Source organism: Bison bison, unplaced genomic scaffold (genome assembly GCF_000754665.1).
Source record: "Bison bison bison isolate TAMUID 2011002044 unplaced genomic scaffold, Bison_UMD1.0 scf7180017864328, whole genome shotgun sequence".
Taxonomy (NCBI): Eukaryota; Metazoa; Chordata; class Mammalia; order Artiodactyla; family Bovidae; genus Bison; species Bison bison.
Window position 1 is genome coordinate 1,734,307 of NW_011494900.1, and position 21,978 is coordinate 1,756,284.

Sequence of the window (21,978 nt, forward strand, 5' to 3'; positions counted from 1 at the left end):
AAAGGACTGGAGTTTCAGCTTTAGCATCATTCCTTCCAAAGAAATCCCAGGGCTGATCTCCTTCAGAATGGACTGGTTGGATCTCCTTGCAGTCCAAGGGACTCTCAAGAGTCTTCTCCAACACCACAGTTCAAAAGCATCAATTCTTCGGCTCTCAGAGTTATTAGAATCTGTTTTATTTTAAAATAGAATTAGCAGTTACATTTCAATTCATTTAGATATACATCTGCTTGAAAAGTTTAGAGATTACTAAACACAGGCTACAGTCATCAGAAATTATTTAAAAGTGTGCCTGCGTGCTCATTCGTGTCCAGCTCATTGTGGCCCCGTGGACTGCGCCCACCAGGCTCCTCTGTCCGTGGATTTCCCAGGCAAGTATGCTGGAGTGGGCTGCCATTTCCTCTTCCAGGGGATCTCCTGCATCTCCCGTGTTGGGAGTCAGATTCTTTACCACTGAGCCACCTGGAAAGCCCATTTAAAAAGTATGTGTGCTTAGTCACGCAGTTGTGCCTGACTCCTTGTGACCTTCTTAGACCGTAGTCCGCCAGGGTACCCTGTCCATGGGATTTTTCAGGCAAGAATACTGAAGTGGGTTGTCATTTCCTCCTCCAGGGATCTTCCTGACTCAGGGCTCGAACCCATGTCTCCTAGCCATCGGGGAAGCCCCATTTAAAAGCATAAAGGCATTTCCCATGGTTCAAAACAATTGGACGCAATCATGTCAGTTTTGATCAACCTCCCATTCCTGGCTATTGGAGGCACGTAGAATTACTTTGAAAAAAACTGAATTCATTGACTGCTGCCTAGGAGGGACAGTGATCCTATCAGGCAGCATGCAGTTTTGAGAGCTCAAATATTAGGGCACCCTTCTTGAGTCATGGTTAAGTAGAGGGTTATAGAAAGCAAACGAAAGAACAACCAAAACCTGATGATGATCTGAATTATAATCATTAGAAGGAGCTCCAGCCAAATGGTTCAACTTCTGCCTCTGGAATTGGGAGTTGGGTGGGCACACAAAGGGGAATATCATCCATTTTTTCTGACAGCTAGATGGTGCTGAGAAGCTTTTGAATAAAACACTTTGCTAAATGAAAAAAAAAAGTATAAAGGCATGTAAAATTTTTCATGATTCAACAGGTTTAGTGTTACAAACAAGATATAAAGTGGAATTAGAGTGGGATTCTAAGTATGTAAGAAATCATATGTCTGTAAAAATCCTGTGTAACATACATGTGCTCACATATCCAGAAGGAAAGTGTTATCAACAGTTATCTTTGGGTGACTCAAGGTTTTTCTGTATTTTCCAAAGTTTCTATAGTCGATATGAGTCTTATATTTGGTATATGCATATATTGGCTTTTTAAAAGATCAGGTATATTGTACTATGTGTTTGTTTGTTTCTATGTCTGTACTTCTGCGAACATGGGAATAAAGAGTGGTGAATAGAAAGTTCCTCCTGTGGCTAATTCTTGGGTGTTGTCAAACAGGGCTCCCAGAAGTATCTTTATGCACTGTTTAATTTGGGGCTCCCAGAAACATTTTAATGTACACATTAAAAATAAGAACATACTTGTTCTCTAATTCGTTTCTAAAAGAGGGGGATCAAGGGTGACAATGCATAGGTGATAGTTTCAAGTCTAAATGGAGAAAGACTCTAGGGTTTCAAAATACCGTTGTCTGCATGTTTATCAATTCCCTAATCCTATTGACAAACTCCAGAGGAGAACGACTTTCTGATTTTATAGCCAAAGACAGGGAAGCGTGGAAGATCAAAAAGTTTACACAATATTCAGAAAGTAAGCCTCAGCCCGTGGCCCCTCTTCAAAGCACTAGCTCATCCAGCCACGTGTCATCCTGAAGTTTGCAATGCATGATACTCAGAAGCAGCAGGTACTTTGTGGCCACTAATGCTTTGTAGCTTTGTCGGATTAGAAGTCTTCACTCAATAAAGTATAAACTTTCTTCTAATTAACTGCATCTCCTTTTCCTTCTGGGTTGGTTATAATAAAGTGTGGAAAGGTCATTGGCACGTGCGTTTCACACACAATCTTGAACTAGTTTACAAAGCTCTATTTTCAGGTGCTGCTGTTGGCTGAACTTGATCTGTTAAGAAGGCAAGAAGCTTTTCCTCATTTAAGTACTTGAATAGTTGATGGATCCTAATGAAGTCTCTGTGAGGGTTTGCTTTTTGATTTCTCCCTTTCAGTTTCTTGTCAATTTGGCTGGCTTCTTATTATAGAAAGAATGAGGGGAGAAAATAAAATGCTGTAGTAAATACTGCAAAAGTAGCAGAAGGATGGCCAAAGTCATAGGGAGTAGTTCTTGACTGTGGTCGTTTCTCTCTGGAAAAACAGAATATTCAGTAGTGCCCTGTGGAGCCTCACATTCCCCTGCCTCCAGTAGCGCTGGCTCAGAACTCAGCAGGCTTTGTCTTTGAGGAAGGGGAGAGGCTGCCCCAGCCCCAGGGACCAGGCGGGTGACTGGTTCAGCTCATGTTAACCAGAGCAGGTGACTGACACTTAGACAAAGACATTTTTAAAAATTATACATTCATTATATATTCAGAGATAATTTAAACCTTACATAATTTTGAAAAGGAAAGATTAGCTATTTATTAAGGACATTTGCCACTGAAATGCTAGAAATCTACTCTGACTAAAATGAGACAGTCTTGAGATATTTGGCAAAAACAATTTCTGGTCAAGTTAAGTCAAAAGAGTGAAATATCTCCATCACTAAAACTATAACTTCTCTTATGCTTTGACAGAGAAAGGGAAGCAAGATTGATAAATTACCCTAAATATTGTATATTCCAAATAAATTATTTTCAGTGCTTGGGAGTAAAATATAACCAAAGATAGAATTAAGTGTTTTTATATATCCTCACATGCTTTTCAGTTTAGAGTAATTCAAATCCAGTGTAATTCATGTGAAAAATGAAAAGACATTTCCGGGGATTAATATTTGAATGATGCTGTGCCTTTGTCAAGGTGGCTAAGTTCTTAGGAAATAAACTTGGTAATCAGGCAATTATATTGAATAAAGTGGAAGCAAAGATTGTATCTTTGAAAAGTATCTAGATTTTGTATGAGTTAAATTTTGGCTGTCTCCATAATCTCTCCAAAGCGCAGATGCCCCTCAAAAACATAATTGTGAAATGAAGAGGGTGCAAAATAACACATATTTCCTTAAAAGCGTGTACTATCCCTTTATTTTTCCCACACTTTGAATTTGAAGATCTCTGTGTAACTCGATGATGACCAAAACAACTGGTCTAATTATTGTTAACGATCCGTTTACTAACGTCATCCATATGCCGCTAGTGCTGAAGCATATTTCCTGAGTGTTGTTTTAGGTCACTCAAGCCCTTTCCAGAATTGTTCATGAGTGAGCAAACTGTTCAGCTGCAGTGTCCTCAGGGTCATGTCCTGAAGTTTTCAGTGTAGAATAATTCCATTCCCTTTTGATTAAAGGGCTCCAGCTACCTACATCAAGATATACCCCGTGGAGATTTTGGAAATCCTTCTCACAAACTGTTCATGCTAAGAAATACCACGAAAGAACTCTGGGCCTGGGTTTCTCACTTTCTTCCAAGTAGACTGTTGGCGCAACTTTCCTTGCCTCTCCTTGTCCCTCCAAGAGACGTCATGCTGACACCTTGCCCTTGCATCCTGGCACTGTGTCACTCAGGTTGCTATAGCAACAGTACACACAGAGTAACATTCCCCAGTAACCACGGCGGCTGGGACCTGAGTCAGTTGAAAAGTTCCACTGGGTTTTTATTAGCATCTGATGCAGCCCCGTGTCATCTACAGTTCCAAGCCCATCCAAGGCTCACACACAGTGATGCTCAGGACCTTCCAGTGTTAGATGGTCCAGGGACCTCTCACCAGAGTCACTGCCATTGCTAGCTCCTTCCTGGGTGCCCCTCAGTAACCTATAATAAGCAGCCAAGAGTAAACTCAGGTCCTGTTGCTGGAACTCCATTTCTACTGTTGTATATCCTGTGTGCTTAATAACTGTCAGTGACCTTGGTTGATAATAAAGAAGCCCCTCTTTTTACCTAGGGAACTGGTCAGTGGTTAACATCCCAGAAGACACATCTTCACCCTTGTGACTGAGAAGAACATGTGTTAAAGAATAAGGATGTAATTACTGTAATTCTCCTTGGGGATTTATGAATATGAAACATATTATTTAATATGGTTTGAAAGTGGTCCTAGAGTGACCAGTGTCATCTAACATGGGATTTGGTTTCTTTTTCAGACATGGAGATGACCTGATTGTGACTCCCTTTGCACAGGTAAGCACAGCTTGCTGCTGGACAGGTTTCTCAGTCCTCAGAAAGTTTTAATGGCAGGGATTAGTTCTGGTTCTTCATTCTAAATCTAACACAAGTACAGATACAAAGTCTGTGGTTCACTCAAGTAATCTGAAAGCAATGCTAGAGAATATAACTTTGTCCATATTGGTCTGTTTCTTATAAATCCATAGACCCAGAGAGTATCTTTGCTTCAAATTACAAATTGCCCAAGTGACATACTTAAGTGGGACCACATTTCCTTAATTGACATAAGCACTAGAAGAGGAAAGCTATATCATGGGTTAAATTACATTTAGTATAATTAGGTACATGATTAGTGCTTGAAATTCAATATTCCAATTCAACCTGATGCTTTATTTACTCTTCTTTTAAACATGGCATTTGTCCAGAGATTTAACTGAATGGCATATTTATGTTTATGAGTTCCTTTTAGGCATACAAATCATGAAAACACTTTAACCACATGATCCCAGAAATACTAGAAGGTGAAAAAAATCTAAAGAATTTTAGAATATAAAGTAGTTGATAACCTGATATTCTTAGTATAGACCAGTGCTTCTCAACTCTAGTTACACAGTAGAATCTCCTGGAAAGATTTTATCCCATGCTGCGCCTCTGATCAATTGAATCCAAAAATCTGGACCCAGGCAGTATACTTTTTAAAACCCCAGTATTTTCTCAGGGAAAGTTGAGAGCTACTGGTATGGGCAGACTAGGGATCAGATCAGATCAGGTCAGTCGCTCAGTCGTGTCCGACTCTTTGCAACCCCATGAATCGCAGCATGCCAGGCCTCCCTGTCCATCACCAACTCCCAGAGTTCACTGAGACTCATGTCCATCGAGTCTGTGATGCCATCCAGCCATCTCATCCTCTGTCGTCCCCTTCTCCTCTTGCCCCCAATCCCCCCAATCCCTTCCAGATCTCATTGGAAAAGATCAGAGTCTTTTCCAATGAGTCAGCTCTTTGCATGAGGTGGCCAAAGCACTGGAGTTTCTGCTTTAGCATCATTCCTTCTAGAATGCGATAAAACTGATTTAACCTGGGGCACGAAGCAGGTTTGGAGCAGAAAATGGCAACCCACTCCAGTATTCTTGCCTGGAGAACCCAATGGACAGAGGAGCCTGGTAGGCTACACTCCACGGGGTCGCAGCGTCAGACACGACTGAGAGACTGAGCAAAGCCAGTTTAAAGTCAACACTGACTGTTAATAAGAATGATCCAGAGGGTTAAAAAAATCATAATCAAGGCTAGCTACGTCACAACTAGCGCTAGTGACATAAGCAACTCACTAACTTCTCTATGACTTTTTTCCCCAGTTGGTAAAATTGGGGACTCAGCTGGTTTAAGATAGACCCCAGTCAAAGCCTTTCACCTGCTCTTGTGATGAATGTGCGTGGGCAAGCCTGTTCTCCTCTGTGAAATGACACAAGGCTACTTGTCTCATAAGGTTATTATCAAGAGATTGAAGTAACACCAAGCTTATTTCTAGAAAATAAAGTACTTAGTGAATTTTGTGTTGTTATCAGCAAGGGTTCTTTGATCTCCAAAATTTCATAATAGGTATTGTTTTTAAAAATGAATAATGGCAGTGTTTGGGTAGCAGAATCATATATGTTTCTAACACTTTTTCAAATTTCCTGACTTTTTTTGAATTTATATTTATTTGTTTTGGGCTCTGCTGGGTCTTCGTTGCTGTGCAGGCTTTTCTCTGGTTGTGGTGAGCAGGGGCTACACTTTAGTTGCAGAGTGAGGGTTTCTCACTTCAGTGGTTTCTCTTGTTACTGAGAGCCCCTCTGCAGCATGTGGGATCTTCCTAGCCCAGGGATCGAACCTGCATCTCCTGCACTGGCAGGAAGAGTCTTTACCACTGAGCCACAAGGGAAATCCCAAATTTCCTGAAGTTTTTAATTGCTGTAATTTAGATCAAGATTTAAGGAGTCCATAAATAGCAAAGTATGTAGTGATATTTTTTATTAATGCAGGCTATTAAAAATAGAAGAATACCACCACCACCCCTTTTGGAAGTTTAATGTCTCATTTGCTTAAAAGTTTGCTGGAGGTCATTAGTTCTTTCCAATAATTATATTTCTATGTTAAAAAAATTTACAATCGCGTTTCATCATATTTTGTGATAATAAAATCATACAAAGCTAAGGACTTTTAATTGATAGCTGTCAAGAACCCATAACTTTATATCTAAAGCTCAGTAACAGAGTAAATCAGGTAAAATAATATATAAATAACCATCATCAAATGTAAAAACAATCATTCCAACCTGAGTATATTTAGGTCACTATTCTTCTAACTAAAATCTCTAGGTGTTGTTGTAAGAAAAATACACTTAAATATGTAGTAAAATGTGAAAAAAAGTAATCTGTATATCTTATATCAAGTAATATGTGTTAGTCTCCCACTAATTGATAGATAAATTTCAACTTGAACCTTGCCATTAACACTCTTCAATTTTAAGGATATCTAGTCTTTTACATATCAGACATTTTCTGTAGAGTATTATAATTGATATACTGAGAAATATATTATGTAAAATATCACTTAGTCTGTGTCAATGAACTGTTTAACTAGGATGTGTACTTACTAATAATACCCTTGAAATTGGATCTTAGAATAAAAAACACTCTGTATAATTTGTGGGTATATATGATGCCTGAATCATATATAGATTCTTGGAATCTACTTAGGAAAGTTTATGATTAGCTTAATGACTCATATCACCTTATGGAAGGTAGTTATTGCCCCAAGGCTGCAGATTCTTAAGTGGCTTCATCACAGCTTTCACAAATGGCCTTTTACTAGAGTATATAATCTAAAAAACTCTATGTATGTATGTGTTTCTTGCTCAGTCATGTCCAGCTCTTTGCGACCCCATGAACTGTAGCCCGCCAGGCTCCTCAGTCCATGGGATTCTCCGAGCAAGAATACTGGAGTGGGTTGCCATTCTGCTTTTCGACCCAGGGATCAAACCTGGATCTCCTGCACTGCAGACAGATTCTTTACCATCTGAACTACAGGGAAGTCCCTTCTCAAAGTTTTAGTATAGGCTGGAGTATTCACCATTTAATGCTAAATATTATGATGCTTAAATGGTAAGATGTTTTTGTCACTTGAGTTGAAACCAATATCATCGGTCAACTATACGATAGTTGGCTTTCACCAATAGACAGAGAAGACTGTAGACATTAATAGGTTATCCAGGGAAGTGTTGAAATAGGCCAAAAAATTCCCATCATTCCCAACATGCTTTGGGATTGCTAATTTCACACTAGATTATTCCAATGAAAAAAGCCATACTACTTTCAAAATAAAACCTTCGGCATAGAAAAAATAAATATGAGTAAAAGGAAGAAGAAGAAAAGTTCCTGTAATTCTTAACCCTAAAAGATTGACATTTTACTTTCTGCCCCTCTCAGTTTATTTTCCTGTGTGTATTGTTGTCGTTGTTCAGTCACTAAGTTGTGTCCTACTCTTTCTATCCCATAAACTACAGCACACTAGGCTTCCTTCTCATAATTCTTTAAAATGGGCCTCCTGCTGTCTCAGCTGCTCAGTGGCTCCTTCCAAGCCCATCTCATTATCTGCCTCTTCTTGAGAACTCATTTCTTCATGCTTTGCCTTCATCTCCAAAACATGAAAGGATCCCTCCCTGTGGTTCCCCAGCCACAGTTTCCTGTGAAGCGAAGAGAATAAAATCTTAGGTTATGAGAGAAATTGGGAAGATGTGCAAGGTCATATTCCACTTTGATGGACAGAGCTGAACCTAAAGCATTGAGCATAGACATAACCTTCAGCAAAGATCCTCCACTCCCCCTCCATATTCGGTTCCCAAGTCTGTAACACTGTCAGGGTTAGAAATTCTTGCTGGTGTTCAATCTAAACACGTTTCCACTTCTAGTTTCTTATGTTCCCCGCGTAAGTTCAGAATCTTTTTGCTCCCCAGAAAGATAACAGCTCTAAATATTTTGTTGTTTTACATTTGAAATATTCTCCTGTGCTTATGCTGAAATCTTTGGGTTTGGGTATTCCCTTAGAGTAAGTGTTGACAGGAATGGTGTCATGTCACCTGATGCCACTTAGCAGCTGACCTTTTCCTCCCAAGGGTGAAGTCTCAATTTGGCCAGAGATCTTGAGGGGCCAAAACTCCAAGGAGGCACAACACTGATGCAGTACAGGGAACCCTGCTTTGTAATCAGTTGCCTCTGGCTCCACCTTTTCCGTTATATGTATCACATCATGAATGACCGCCATGTAAAATTCTTAGTCAATCAGAATCCTCCCCTGGAAGTGTGCAGTATTCAAAGAAGTGGAATCTTTAGTTCAACAAAGGACAGAAAATATCCAGATATTATCTTGTATCCCCCACCCTCACATCATTCAGATGGAGCGAGATATACTTGATTTAAAAGTACAGAGTAGGAACAGCCAAGTCATTTCACCTTTACTCTTACTGAAATTATAGCACCTAGGGTAATTTTAGGAAAAACGTGGTGGTTATTAACCTTGTAGAACATTACTATCCCGTGGTAATGGGACATTGTTGATTTTTTTTAAATGCCTCTGTATGTCTTTTCCTCATTTCACCCAGAAATAGCAATCTTGTGGTCTTGTCATTGAATCCAATAGGATCTCCTTATTTCTTTCTCTAAGAAAGAAGAAAATCATCAGATTTCAGTTGCGTCTACCTGTTGGGTTTTTTATCCTTCATTAAAATTTCAGTAGCATGTTCTAGGAATCTAAATACTTTTGGGGTTGAACTATATGAAATTATCAATATTCAACCTTTGCTGGCATACAAAGACAGCAAGCTCATATAGTTTAACCAAACATAACTTGGAAAGAGATTTTCTGCCAAAATGACCTTTCTGTCTTGTAAATAATCACAGTTTGGCTCCACTATTTTTTCTGGAAGCAAAACCAAGACAAAGAGTTCTTTCTCCCTTCTCAGCCCCTCCGCCCCACCCGATCTAAGGCCTGTGGCAACTCATGGTCTATGTTTTAATGCCATCTAGTGGCTTAACGTGTATCCGAAATGAAAACATCCTCAAAGCTATTTACTTCTTGGTTGTTATTTTATTAAGCATGAGTTTTTAACAGGCCTGTCATTGCCATTTTTTTTTAAAAGCAATCTCCTCTTTAAGTCTTTTCCAGGAACTATTAATATAGAAGTACACGTTCCTTTTATGTGAATACGTTCAGATGTTTAATTTTTTAATGAAATCCACATTTGTCTGCCATTTTCAGGGACTCTTTTTGGTTAATAAATGTTGAGAAATACCTAAGAAAGGGGACTTCTCCCAGCAGTCCAGTGGTTAAGACTTTTCCCTTCTCCTGCAGGGAACACAGGGAGCAGGGGCCAGGGAACTAAGATATTTCATGCTGTGTGCTGCAGCCAAAGAAAAAAACCCCAAGAAAGTCTTAGATTAATGTGTGTAAATAACATTTGATCCCTCTTACAGGCCAATACAACTGTGTGCAAAAATTTCCATATCAGTGTCCTAATTATCTTTTCTAAAATGTTCTCCTCTTTCCCAATGTATTTTGACCTTGAATTATTATGCTTTTGCTTGGAGGGGCAGAAGAAAAAGAAATGACCCTAATTTTGTAACCGTTGAGCTGTTAATGTGGGAGAAAAACCTCAGGGACCTTTTGGTTAGTAATCATTAAAGACTGATGAAAACTATCAGAGTGTTAGAGCTCTGACTACAGCGCTTAAAGGTTTGAATTCAAGGGGCATGAGAGCTGCTCTGTAACAAAAGTGAATAATTAAACCCTAACTCAGGGGCTTGTGTGAAACTGTTTCTGGTTCTTCCCCTACAACCTGCAGTAGCAGATGCTTCACTCTTTATGTTCTCCAATGCCAGTGAGAAACCGCAAAGTCTAACACAGTGCCTTTGGGTTGTGTCGCCCAGGATCACTGAACTTGGCCCAGGGCAACACCCCTTGTAACATTTGATTGGCACTTCTATTTATATTTCCGCTGCTGTCATAAATGTCATGATGCAGAAGATAATAGTTAATGCTTAATATAACATTATGAAATGTTATTTGCCCTCAGTTCAGTTCAGTTCAGTCGCTCAGTTGTGTCTGACTCTGCGACTCCACGGCCTGCAGCAAGCCAGGCTTCCTTGTGCATCACCAACTCCCAGAGTTTACTCAAACTCACATGCATCAAGTCGGTGATGCCATCCAACCATCTCATCCTCTGTCGTCCCCCTTCTCCTCCCACCTTCAATCTTTTCTAGCATCAGTGTCTTCAAATCAGTCAGTTCTTCACATCAGGTGGCCAAAGTATTGGAGTTTCAGCTTCAGCATCAGTCCTTCCAATGAATATTCAGGACTGATTTTCTTTAGGATGGACCGGTTGGATCTCTCTGCTGTCCGAGGGACTCTCAAGAGTCTTCTCCAACACCACAGTTCAAAAGCATCAATTCTTCAGCGCTCAGCTTTCTTTATAGCCCAGCTCTCACATCCATACATGACTACTGGAAAAACCGTAGCTTTGACTAGATGGACCTTTGTTGGCAAAGTAATGTCTTTGCTTTTTAATATGCTGTCTAGATTGGTCATAGCTTTTCTTCCAAGGAGCAAGCATCTTTAATTTCATGGCTGCAGTCACCATCTGCAATGAATTTGGAGCCCCCAATAATAAAGGCTGTCACTGTTTCCACTGTTTCCCCATCTATTTGCCATGAAGTGATGCAACTAGATGCCATGATCTTAGTTTTCTGAATGTTGAGTTTTAAGCCAACTTTTTCACTCTCTTTCACTTTCATCAAGAGGCTCTTTAGTTCTTTGCTTTCTGCCCTACTGTCTGCCCTGCTATTTGTCTTACTACAAGAAAAATAATGTAATACTTGCACCCATGGGGAATGATATAGCTACAGGTTATTTACTGGCAGTGTTTGTAAAACTGAAATTTAGGAGACAATCTAGAAGTCAACAAATGACATATATACCCTACCGTGTATAATATAAATAGCTAGTGAGAAGCTGATGTATAGCATAGGGAGCTCAGCTCATGTTCTGTAATGACCTAGGTGGGTGGAATGGGGAGGTGGGAGGAGGCTGAACAAGGAGGGGGTATATGTATACTTAGAGCTGATTCACCTTGTTGTACAGCAGAAACTAGCACAACATTGTAAAGCAATTATACTCTAATCAAAAAATAAATTAAAAATAAAGTCAGTGAGGAGAGGGGACAGGCAGCTGATTGGGGGGGGAGCTAAAAGGGAAATTTCTTTCTTCACTTTTTATTTTGAAATATTTCACCCATATAAGAGAAATTATCTAGTGGCTTTCCGAAATACAAGAATAAAAATCAGCAGTTTAAGAACTAGAACAGTGCCAATATTTTAATGCCCTGAGTATCCCTCCCAGAGCCCATCTGTCTGCCTTCTCTCAGGAATAATAATTTTGATTTTTATCTTTGTTATTGAGAAGGAGACAGTTGACTTTTGTTTAAACTTTGTACCATGTGAAGATACAGATTATGCAAAAATAAATACAAAATTTAAAATTAAATTTAAATTAAAAAACAATAAATTTATCTAATTTAATATCTTCATTATAACGAAGGCAGAAACCTTTACACAGAAAAACAAGTGGAGTATGTCTTTCATGAAGTAATGCTTGCTTTCAAGTGAGCATAGAACATGAATTACCTGTGATACTATTTCTATTTGTCCAGCTGTCAGATGCAGTGTACTTAATGTAACTTATTAAAAATGAAGTTCTCGGAATTCTGAAGTCAACATTTTGCCTAGAACAAGGATCAACCGGAGGGGGGTATAATAATCTTATTCAAAATGCTGAATTAGTGTATTTGATATTCAATTCTTAAAGCATAAATTTAGCCCGCATGGTTTAATGACAGTGGATCATTTGTCAGAATTCTTTCTGCATCATTCAAGATTTCATGCCTAATAAAAGACATCATGGTTTGATGTCAGCAGTTGGCTATTTGAGTACTTCGTCATAGGCAGCATGACCTTTCAGCACTGTGAGTTGTTCATATGCAATAGTGAGCCAGATTTTTCCAGTGACTGAGTTCATCGTGATTGGCACCTTAGGAAACATCATTAACTCCTGATGCTGTAGGTCACTCCCTGTGCATGCTCACCCGTGTCCAACTCTGGGACGTCATGGACTGTAGCCGGCCAAGCGTCTCTGTCCATGGGATTTTCCCGGCAAGAATACTGGAGTGGGTTGCCATTTCCTTCTCCAGGGGGTCTTCCTGACCCAGGGATGGAACCTCATCTCCTAAGTCTCCTTCATTGGCAGTGCTGCAGATTCTTTACCACTGAGCCACCTGGGAAGTCACTCTCCCAGGGCATAAACAGTTTCCCAGTGACTTACAAGAATTAAATCCAGTTTCAAAAATATCTGAGATATTTTTGTCTTAAAATTTAGACTGACTTTAGTCTAGGTCAGTGCCAAATGACAAAATTCTGGAAACAGTTCTGGAACTGTTGGAGCAATTATAAAAACTTCACCCCGACAGTGTATTGTCAGTGATGGGTCTTAAGTAAGTTTCCTATGCACACACCAAATCATTACATAGACTGTCGCCATAGTGGGCTAATAGTCACTGAGTGCCTTCTGCTTGCCAAGCGTTGTTCTTGGCACCTAACCTGCCATGTCACTTCATTTTCACGGCAACCCTGTGAGGTAGATGTTACTATGCATACGTGTGTACTCAGTTGCTTCAGTCATATCCAACTCTGCAATCCATGAACTGTATCCACCAGGCTCCTCTGTCCATGGAATTCTCCAGGCAAGAATACTGGAGTGGGTTGATATACCCTCTTCCAGCGGATCTTCCCAGCCCAGGAATCAAACCCATATCGCCTGTGTTTCCTGCATTGCAGGCAGGTTCTTTACCCAATGAGCCACCTGGAAAGCCCAGATGTTGCTATAAAACCTGTTGGTCACTCAGTCATGTCAGACTCTTTGCAATGCCGTGGATTGTAGCTCTCCAGGCTCCTCTGCCCATGGAATTCTCCAGGCAGGAATATTGGAGTGGGTTGCCATTCCCTTCTCCAGGGGATCTTCCTAATCCAGGGATCAAGCATGGGTCTCCTGCATTGCAGGTAGGCTCTTTACCATCTGAGCCATCAGGGAAGTCCAGATGTTACTATACTGGTTTACAGATGAGAAACTTAGGGTCAAAGAGACGGTAGAATTTTATAAGTTCACACACTGACTATGTAAGAGAGCCAGGCAACCTGGGTTGTTATGTGGTACCTAATGAGACATCTGAAATATATATTCTAGATAAACATGCTGGTTGTCACCCAGATGACCCATAATATAGGGTCTAATATAGACCCATAATATAGAGTAATGGCAACCCACTCCAGTACTCTTGCCTGGAAAATCTCATGGGCAGAGGAGCCTGGTGGGCTGCAGTCCATGGGGTCACGAAGAGTCGGACACGACTGAGCGGCTTCACTTTCACTTTTCACTTTCATGCACTGGAGAAGGAAATGGCAACCCACTCCAGTGTTCTTGCCTGGAGAATCCCAGGGACGGCGGAGCCTGGTGGGCTGCCGTCTATGGGGTCACACAGAGTCAGACACGACTGAGGCGACTCAGCAGCAGCAGCAGCATAGACCCATAATATAGGAGTCTAGTATAGACTCCACCCTGGGGAGACTTGTCCATTCTAGGAGAAAGTGAGGGGGGTAGGTGGAGATACAGTACTCTTGTCACTTCTGTCTCCTGGTCTTTAGATTCTTTTGCCACTTTATAGTTTCACTACAAGTAGAAAAAGGAAGAGTTATTAGAGACAGTGGGATCCCTTGGTATGTGTATATGTTCGTGTCCATGTACTCATTTATTCAACAAATTTTTCTTGAGGATCTTCTGTGGGCCAGACGCTGTATGCATCCAGAGCAGTCTCATTTTGCTTGAGACCTTATAATTCATGATTCAGATAACCTTAATGAAGAAGAGAATCTCTGTTTACTAGAATAGCTATATGGTAAAGGTGAGAAAACAATTTAAAGTATACTTAGTTTGCTGACTTCAAGACTGTAGCATTCTTGGTGAAGATACTGAGGATAATTTTGTTTTACATTTTTTACCTAAAGTGAGACTTTAATATTTTACATGATGTGATTTCAAATTTATATAAGATGCAACAGCAGCCCTCTATATATATTTCCTGGGATACTGTTTTACTGACTGGGGAATCCAGCAATACTATGAAAACTGCTGCTAATGTCACCATATTCATAGACAGTGTGGACAAATATCTGGAAAATCCCTAAGTCTGGCCTCTCCGGATTTCAAATAGATCCATGTCACCTTCACTAGGTGCTAGGAGATTCTTCAGTACTATATGAAGCTAAGTTGCAAGCGATATTAAACTTTCCCTTAGCAAACTGTTTTTAAAAATCACCAAACCATTTCATATTGCATCAAAGAGGGCCTTATTTCAAGAAGTTTAAGTAATCCTTTTTTCTTGTAGGTCTTGGCCAGCCTGAGAACTGTACGAAACAACTTTGCTGCATTGACTAATTTGCAAGACCGAGCACCTAGCAAGTAAGTTATTCTTTTTACCCCCACCTCCCAGCCAATCTTTTAAATAGTGTTTTCTCAGTTTGCTTGAGCTCAAGGCAATATATTAGATTTCTCTGAATCATTGCTGTGGTGTCTAACCATTTACACTAAGTCATATGAAGTCCTGTTAATTTACTATAAATACTTTGGAGTGATGGTTCTCATATCAGAAATGAATCAGGATGACAAATAAATATGGTGATTCCATCTGTCAGAGATCACCTGGCATGATCAGTCCTCTGCCTTGTCACACACAGGGTAACTTTATAGTTTGGGCTTACTTCATAAATTAACCATTGACAAATAATGTCATCAAGACTTGAAGTTAACCCAAAGGCATCCTCTCAATTCTAGCACAACCATTACTTGGGGAAGCCTCATATCACAGGCGTGTGTGTTAGTCTCTCAGTTGTGTCTGACTCCTTGCAACCCTGTGGACTGCAGCCCTCCAGGCTCCTCTGTCCATGGGATTCTCCAGGCAAGAATACTGGAATGGGTTGCTAGTCCCTTCTCCAGGGGATCTTCCTGACCCAGGGATTGAACCCCAGTCTCCCGCATCTCAGGCAGATTCTTTACTGTCTGAGCCACGAGAGAAGACTCATATCACAGGAAAGATCTCTAATTCTCCTGCTGTTTCTGACTTGGATGAGCAGTTAACAAAATTGGGATTTATGGGATGACAGGGGAAGGAAGTGTTTGAAAGAGAGAAAGATGAGAAGGAAAATAACTATAACTTGGGGGTTCCAACAAAGATGGGAAATGAAACAAAAAAGAAAATTAATTTTCCAATATTAAATGGAAAACTGATTAGTTATTCACATTCCATTTTTGTGATAACCTATTATGAATAATGAGGGCTTCTCAGGTGGCTTAGTGCTAAAGAATACACCTGCCAAGGAGGAGACTCAGGTTCGATCCCTGGGTCTGAAAGATCCCCTGCAACCCACTCCAGTATTCTTGCCTGGGAAATCCCATGGACAAAGGAGCCTGGTGGGCTACAGTCCATGGACACAACATAGCAACTAAACAACAACAACATTATGAATAATAATATTATCATTAAAATATCAACTCTAAAGAATTTTCGAGGAAAAAAATTCATTAAATCAATATTAAGAGGAAAGTGAATAAAAATGTATTTGAACTTATCTATGCGTATAAAATTATGTTGTAATTACTACTTCTTAAAGAACACACAGAAAAAAAATCTAAACTTTCCATCCTGTAATAGCAGAATCTACCTCCCAAATTCACTTTTCCTGTGACTAAAAAAAGCTCTGGCCATTACGCCCATACTTTCTGTGACAGAACAAGGTTTAAATTTAAAAAATCAGTATAAATGCCACAATGCAAATAATTGGAATGGAACTCAGAAGGTTCAGTTGGCTTTCACATTTTTGCAGGTAATGCAATTTTGCAGTCCTATTCCCTCAGCCTAAGCATTTCTCACCTCCCGCTTCCCCTCTTCATCCACTGGGCTAACTGTAATTCATTCTTTAGGTTACAGCTTAAAATGTAATTTCATTTGGGGTACTGTCTCTAAGTAACACCCCACACGCATCCACACCCACGGGACCCAACCCGGGTGCTGTGTCTATCCATCACCTTCTGATTACATTCTGCCCTTCATCCCTATTTTAGCACATTCCTCTCAGTATTGCAGTTGCCTGTTCTCTTGTCTGAATGCTGCTTAAAAATTTCAGGTCCCAGAAAGCAGAGGTTGTGTCTGGTTCATTTTTGAATTCCCAGTGCCTAGTGTAATACCCAGCACAGTCATTATTCTGCACGCACTTGACGGCTGGAAGGGTGACACAGAAATCCAGCTTGGGAAACCTAAGGGTATGTTTCAGGCTGCGTGTTCATTACCAAACATGTCTTCCATGTTCCAAGCCCCCTTGGTGCTTTTGGCATTTGGCAGCTTCCAAGTTCCATCACCTTCTCTTTGGAAAGTCGCAGCTCTGCAGGAAAAATGAAGTTACTGGTGTCCCTTCTGAACTTTTCAACCTCAATTTTTGTCCAGGAAATTGAGATTTTTGTCTTTGGAAGGTGAACAAAAAGCTTTGTAACTAATTCCTTTTACGCTTCCTTCAGCCTTGGTCATTTGAGTAGCAGCGTCTGTACCTGTGGGCAGGCAGACAGTTGTTCAGCAGGCGTGACGGCATCAGGCTAGTCTTTCTGTCCCCAGAGAGATCATCTGAGGCCTCTTCTATATGAGACAACGGTTTTCAACTGACTCACAGGGGCAAAACAGATTCAAATGGAAAAGAGCAGCTAAGAGGAGGGTAGAAAAACATAATTTATGCCTGAACTTGACCAGCCTTATAGTGCCCTGGGTGAAGTCAAATTAAACAGTATTATCTGGTGGACTTGTTTTTCTGGGCTTCCCAGGTGGCTTAGTGGTACAGAATCTGCCTGCAAATGCAAGAGACACAGGAGACTGGGTTTGATCCCTGGGTCCGGAAGATCCCTGGAGTAGGACATGACTACCCACTCCAGTATTCTTTACCGGAAAATTCCATGGACAGGGGAGGCTGGCAGGGTGCAAAGAGAGAGACATGACTGAACACACAGAGAACAAAGGTATTTGTAGTCTCTCTTTTGATTGAAACAGATTTGTACCTTCCTTATGGCTTCAAACCCAATCAGCCTTCTCAGGTATCAGAATAGTAGGACTCAGTCTACACACAGATAAACTCTATTCTATTCAGTGATAGCAAAAATGGATATGGCAAAATGGTTCATCACATCATGACTTGAGGGAACCAATAATTTCCCACTGGGTACTCACAATGCCACTAGAACACTCCCAAGCCCACCCTTGGATTTTGTGGAAGTATATGCTAGGGGCTTCCCTGGTATCTCAGCTGGTAAAGAATCTGCCTGCAGTGCAGGAGACATAGGTTCAATCCCTGGGTTGGGAAGATCCCCTGGAGAAGGAAATGGGTACCCACTCCAATATTCTTGCCTGGAGAATTCTATGGACAGAGTAGCCTGGCAGGCTACAATCCATGGGGTCATAAAGAGTTGGACATAACTGAGCAACTTTCACTGCACTAGCTTGCATAATCCACCATTTCTGAATCCTACAAGAAGTGCGTTTGGAAGGATATATCTGAAGCCCTGACCCCTGCAAGCCCTCACTTGCTCACAGCTGACTTTTGGTAACTTGCTGCTAGTTCCTGTCCCCCTGCTCTTCCTTGTCCTTGAGATTTTCCATTCCAGAAGTGAGTTCTGGCTCATTCTTTGTTAAATGATTTATCACTGTAGCTGTGGATCAAATGATTAATATTTTCTGCTGTTGTTACTTGAAATATCAAGTTCCCAAGTGCCAGTTGTAGGGTTGATATCAAAAGAAGATAATAAGTAACAAGCCCATGATTTGGTTTTCAAAACTATAGAAATGTTTTAGAAAATATTTCTTCGATACCTTTTCCAGACAAAATCAATACTTCCTAAATGTTCACAGCTGCTACTGCTAAATCGCTTCAGTTGTGTCCGACTCTGTGTGACCCCAGAGACGGCAGCCCACCAGTCTCCCTCGTCCCTGGGATTCTCCAGGCAAGAACACTGGAGTGGTTTGCCATTTCCTTCTCCAATGCATGAAAGTAAAAAGTGAAAATGAAGTCGCTCAATTGTGTCCGACTCCCAGCGACCTCACGGACTGAAGCCCACCAGGCTCCTCCGTCCATGGGATTTCCCAGGCAGGAATACTGCAGTGGGTTGCCATTTCCTTCTCCAGGGACCTTCCTCACTCAGGGATCGAACCTGCAACTCCTGTGTGTCCTGCATTAGCAGGTGGATTCTTTACTCCTGAGCCACCCGGGAAGCCCAGTCATTATACAAATGATTTGAATAATAAACTCTCAGCAAGTAGATGACTATTGGTATATAGACCAGAACTATTTCAAAGGCAATGGCAACCCACTCCAGTACTCTTGCCTGGAAAATCCCATGGATGGAGGGGCCTGGTAGGCTGCAGTCCATGGGGGTCGCTAGGAGTCGGACACGACTGAGCGACTTCAGTTTCACTTTTCACTTTCATGCATTGGAGAAGGAAATGGCAACCCACTCCAGTGTTCTTGCCTGGAGAATTCCAGGGACAGGGAGCCTGGTGGGCTGCCGTCTATGGGGTTGCACAGAGTCAGATACGACTGAAGCGACTTAGCAGCAGCAGTTTGAAACATTAACCTTTCTTTTTAATGAAGCATTAATTAAGTTTCATAATAAAAACTAAAATGACTCAGAAGTTAACTTGGTGCATTTTCAATCAAATGAATGCAAAATTTCAGTCCCAAACTGATATCAGTAAATTTAAGAGCAATGAAACATAGTCAGAGGCTGACTGGAACCCAGGCAATGGGAATTTAAAAAGTACCAGACTGCTTTCCCCATGTACCTCCCAGCCCTGCTAAGAGATCATTCATCTCAGGAAGGCAGATTGGACCAAGGCTCTGCAGGAACCTGCCATCTGCAGAGGTTCCACAAAAGCTGCCTGAAAAATAAGGCAACAGAGTAGAGCACGGGGCACTGGAATCACAAATCTCAGCTTTCTTACTTTGAAGAAGCCATTTAAATTTCCAAAGCTTGTGTTTTCCTCATTGGTAAAATGGGAACAATGAAACTGTCTACCTTAAGCTTTGTTGTAAGGATTAAATGAGATCATCCATCTAAAGTGCTCATTTAGCAAAATGTCAGACACACAGATCAGTTCAGTTCAGTTGCTCAGTCGTGTCGGACTCTTTGCGACCCCATGAATCGCAGCACGCCAGGCCTCCCTGTCCATCACCAACTCTCGGAGTTCACCTTAACTTTGTCCATCGAGTCGGTGATGCCATCCAGCCATCTCATCCTCTGTCGTCCCCTTCTCCTCCTGCCCCCAATCCCTCCCAGCATCAGAGTCTTTTCCAATGAGTCAACTCTTCGCATGAGGTGGCCAAAGTACTGGAGTTTCAGCCTCAGCATCAGTCCTTCCAAAGAACACCCAGGACTGGTCTCCTTTAGGATGGACTGGCTGGATCTCCTTGCATTAAGCCCTTAGTAAGGGTTAGCCACTACTGGAACTACCAAAACAACCCCCCAAAATGAAAACAAACACTTTTGAGACATCTTTGAATGTATCTATTTTATAAAATGTTTTAAATATCACTATTTTTAAGAGCTTTCAATTGTAGTAACTTCATTTTTTTTAATTGGAGAATAATTGCTTTACAATGTTGTGTTGATTTCTGCCATACAACAGGGATCAGTCATAAGTATGTGTGTGTATCCCCTCTCTCTTTAGCCTTCCTGCCACACACCCCTACACCTCTAGGCCATCACAGAGTGATAACACCTTTATAAAATTACATTTCAACAAAATTTAAGATTCCATAAGTGATATTTTCTTCAACATAATTGATTAAATACTGAATACATTGAACTGGGCTCTGCAGGGAATACAGATTAATCATATGGCATTATTATTATTTTTTTACACCAGAGGGTTTATAATCATCTTGTGAAACTTCACCAACATCTGAAAAATTAGAGACTACTAAATAAGACTGACTTAAGTACCCTTATGGTGTTTCTAAAATCTCAGCAGGATCTATTTGGGCCAGTTGTTAATATACCTCTCTAACAAATGTATCAGAGATGTTTCTTAATATAAGAAAATGGGAAAAAGTTGAAGCAGGTTCTCTAAGTGTAATATAGTTTACAAGGAATCATTCACTTCTGATAATGTATAGGTAATCATGTCGAGTTATGCAAAAATAAAAGTTTCATAACGTTGCATTAGAGAAACCAGTTGTAGACTCGCTGCTTTTTCAAGTTCAGAAAGTCAGTGTTTGCTCTGTAAGCCTTGGCTTAATTGAATATGGTCAGTCAATAAAGACTTCCTCTTCTCTCATGTCTCTGTGACATTTACATCAGCTTTATTTACCCCAAAGTCTATCACAACGAGATTTAGCTTTTTTTTTTGATCTGAACTATAGTACAAAGGGTGCATAGGAATTTGACTGGCTAGCATGAAAAAAATCTTCATTTGCTTACCCTAACTTAAAAATAATCCTTACATTTAAATGGTGTATTTGAAATGACTCAGAGAGTCCCGAAACCAACAAAATATCACATATTTACGGCTCTGTGTTTTTCTCTCTTTGTCAGAAGATCACCCATGTGCAACCAACCATCCATCAACAAAGCCACCCTAACAGGTAAGAAAGATCTGGGAGATTATTCTTTTCACGTCTAGGAAAAAAGCATATTTTCCAAGATTCCACCTAATTATTATAGTACCAGTTTTTTCTGCAGTTTTAAAGTATTTAAGAAATTAATCCTTTCCTCTTTATCATCTCATTTCTCTCATTGATCTCACAAGCTGTCCATTTTAAGCTATTGGTAAAACTTAACTAATGTGCCTTTAAAAAAACAAAAAACAATTAAATTTGTACTCAGCTGAGCGTTGCTCATTCATATCTTGAGAGGTAGCATTACCTTAAAAGTGTTGAACATGTTGTTTCTGAGCTTGTGTTATCATCATATTGTTAATATATGCTAGTTTGGTTTAATGAAAGTCAGAACATAAATAAAAGTTACCTTCTTGTTTAATCAATACCCCAGTTGTGTGTAGGAAGGAACGCCATTCCAATACTCCCACTTTGGACCCATAGAGTTGAGATTAAATTCAATTTGGGAGAGGAGAGAAGAAATAATTATATAATAGCTGAAAGCTCAATGAGATCAAAAGAACAGATGTTTGGGGAAGAGAAGTGGATGGAAGGGTGAAGGGTGTAAAGGGCAAAAGAATAAAATTACTCCAATTCCTTTTAGTCTATTTTAGACATGGGGCTTGACCTCAGCTGATCCAAAAACAGAGCAAATGATCTCATTTTGCTGAGCCTGAAACCACATTTGAACTCATTTAATCATTTCTTCAAACTCCAATTGATTCATTAAAATAATTGCCTGGAGAAGAAAACCTATGTTTTCTAAAATTATTACCAGAAGACAATTAACATTCTCCAAACTAGACCCACACTTCACTTGATTCAAGTGTCTTCCTTGGAGTCCAGCTCGTAACATGCAGAGGAGC

General features: G+C 40.4%; 1 protein-coding gene across 11 annotated transcripts in view; it reads left to right on the plus strand.

Moving 5' to 3' along the window:
* Positions 1 to 21,978, plus strand: part of PDE4D (phosphodiesterase 4D, cAMP-specific) — a 1,610,544-nt gene that overhangs the window by 1,392,546 nt on the left and 196,020 nt on the right. For all 11 annotated transcript variants that reach the window (XM_010853473.1, XM_010853472.1, XM_010853471.1 and 8 more), the window contains 3 exons: positions 4,267 to 4,303; positions 14,812 to 14,885; positions 21,051 to 21,100. In XM_010853473.1, coding sequence (XP_010851775.1) covers positions 4,267 to 4,303; positions 14,812 to 14,885; positions 21,051 to 21,100 — 161 coding nt within the window. The remainder of the gene's footprint in view (positions 1 to 4,266; positions 4,304 to 14,811; positions 14,886 to 21,050; positions 21,101 to 21,978) is intronic.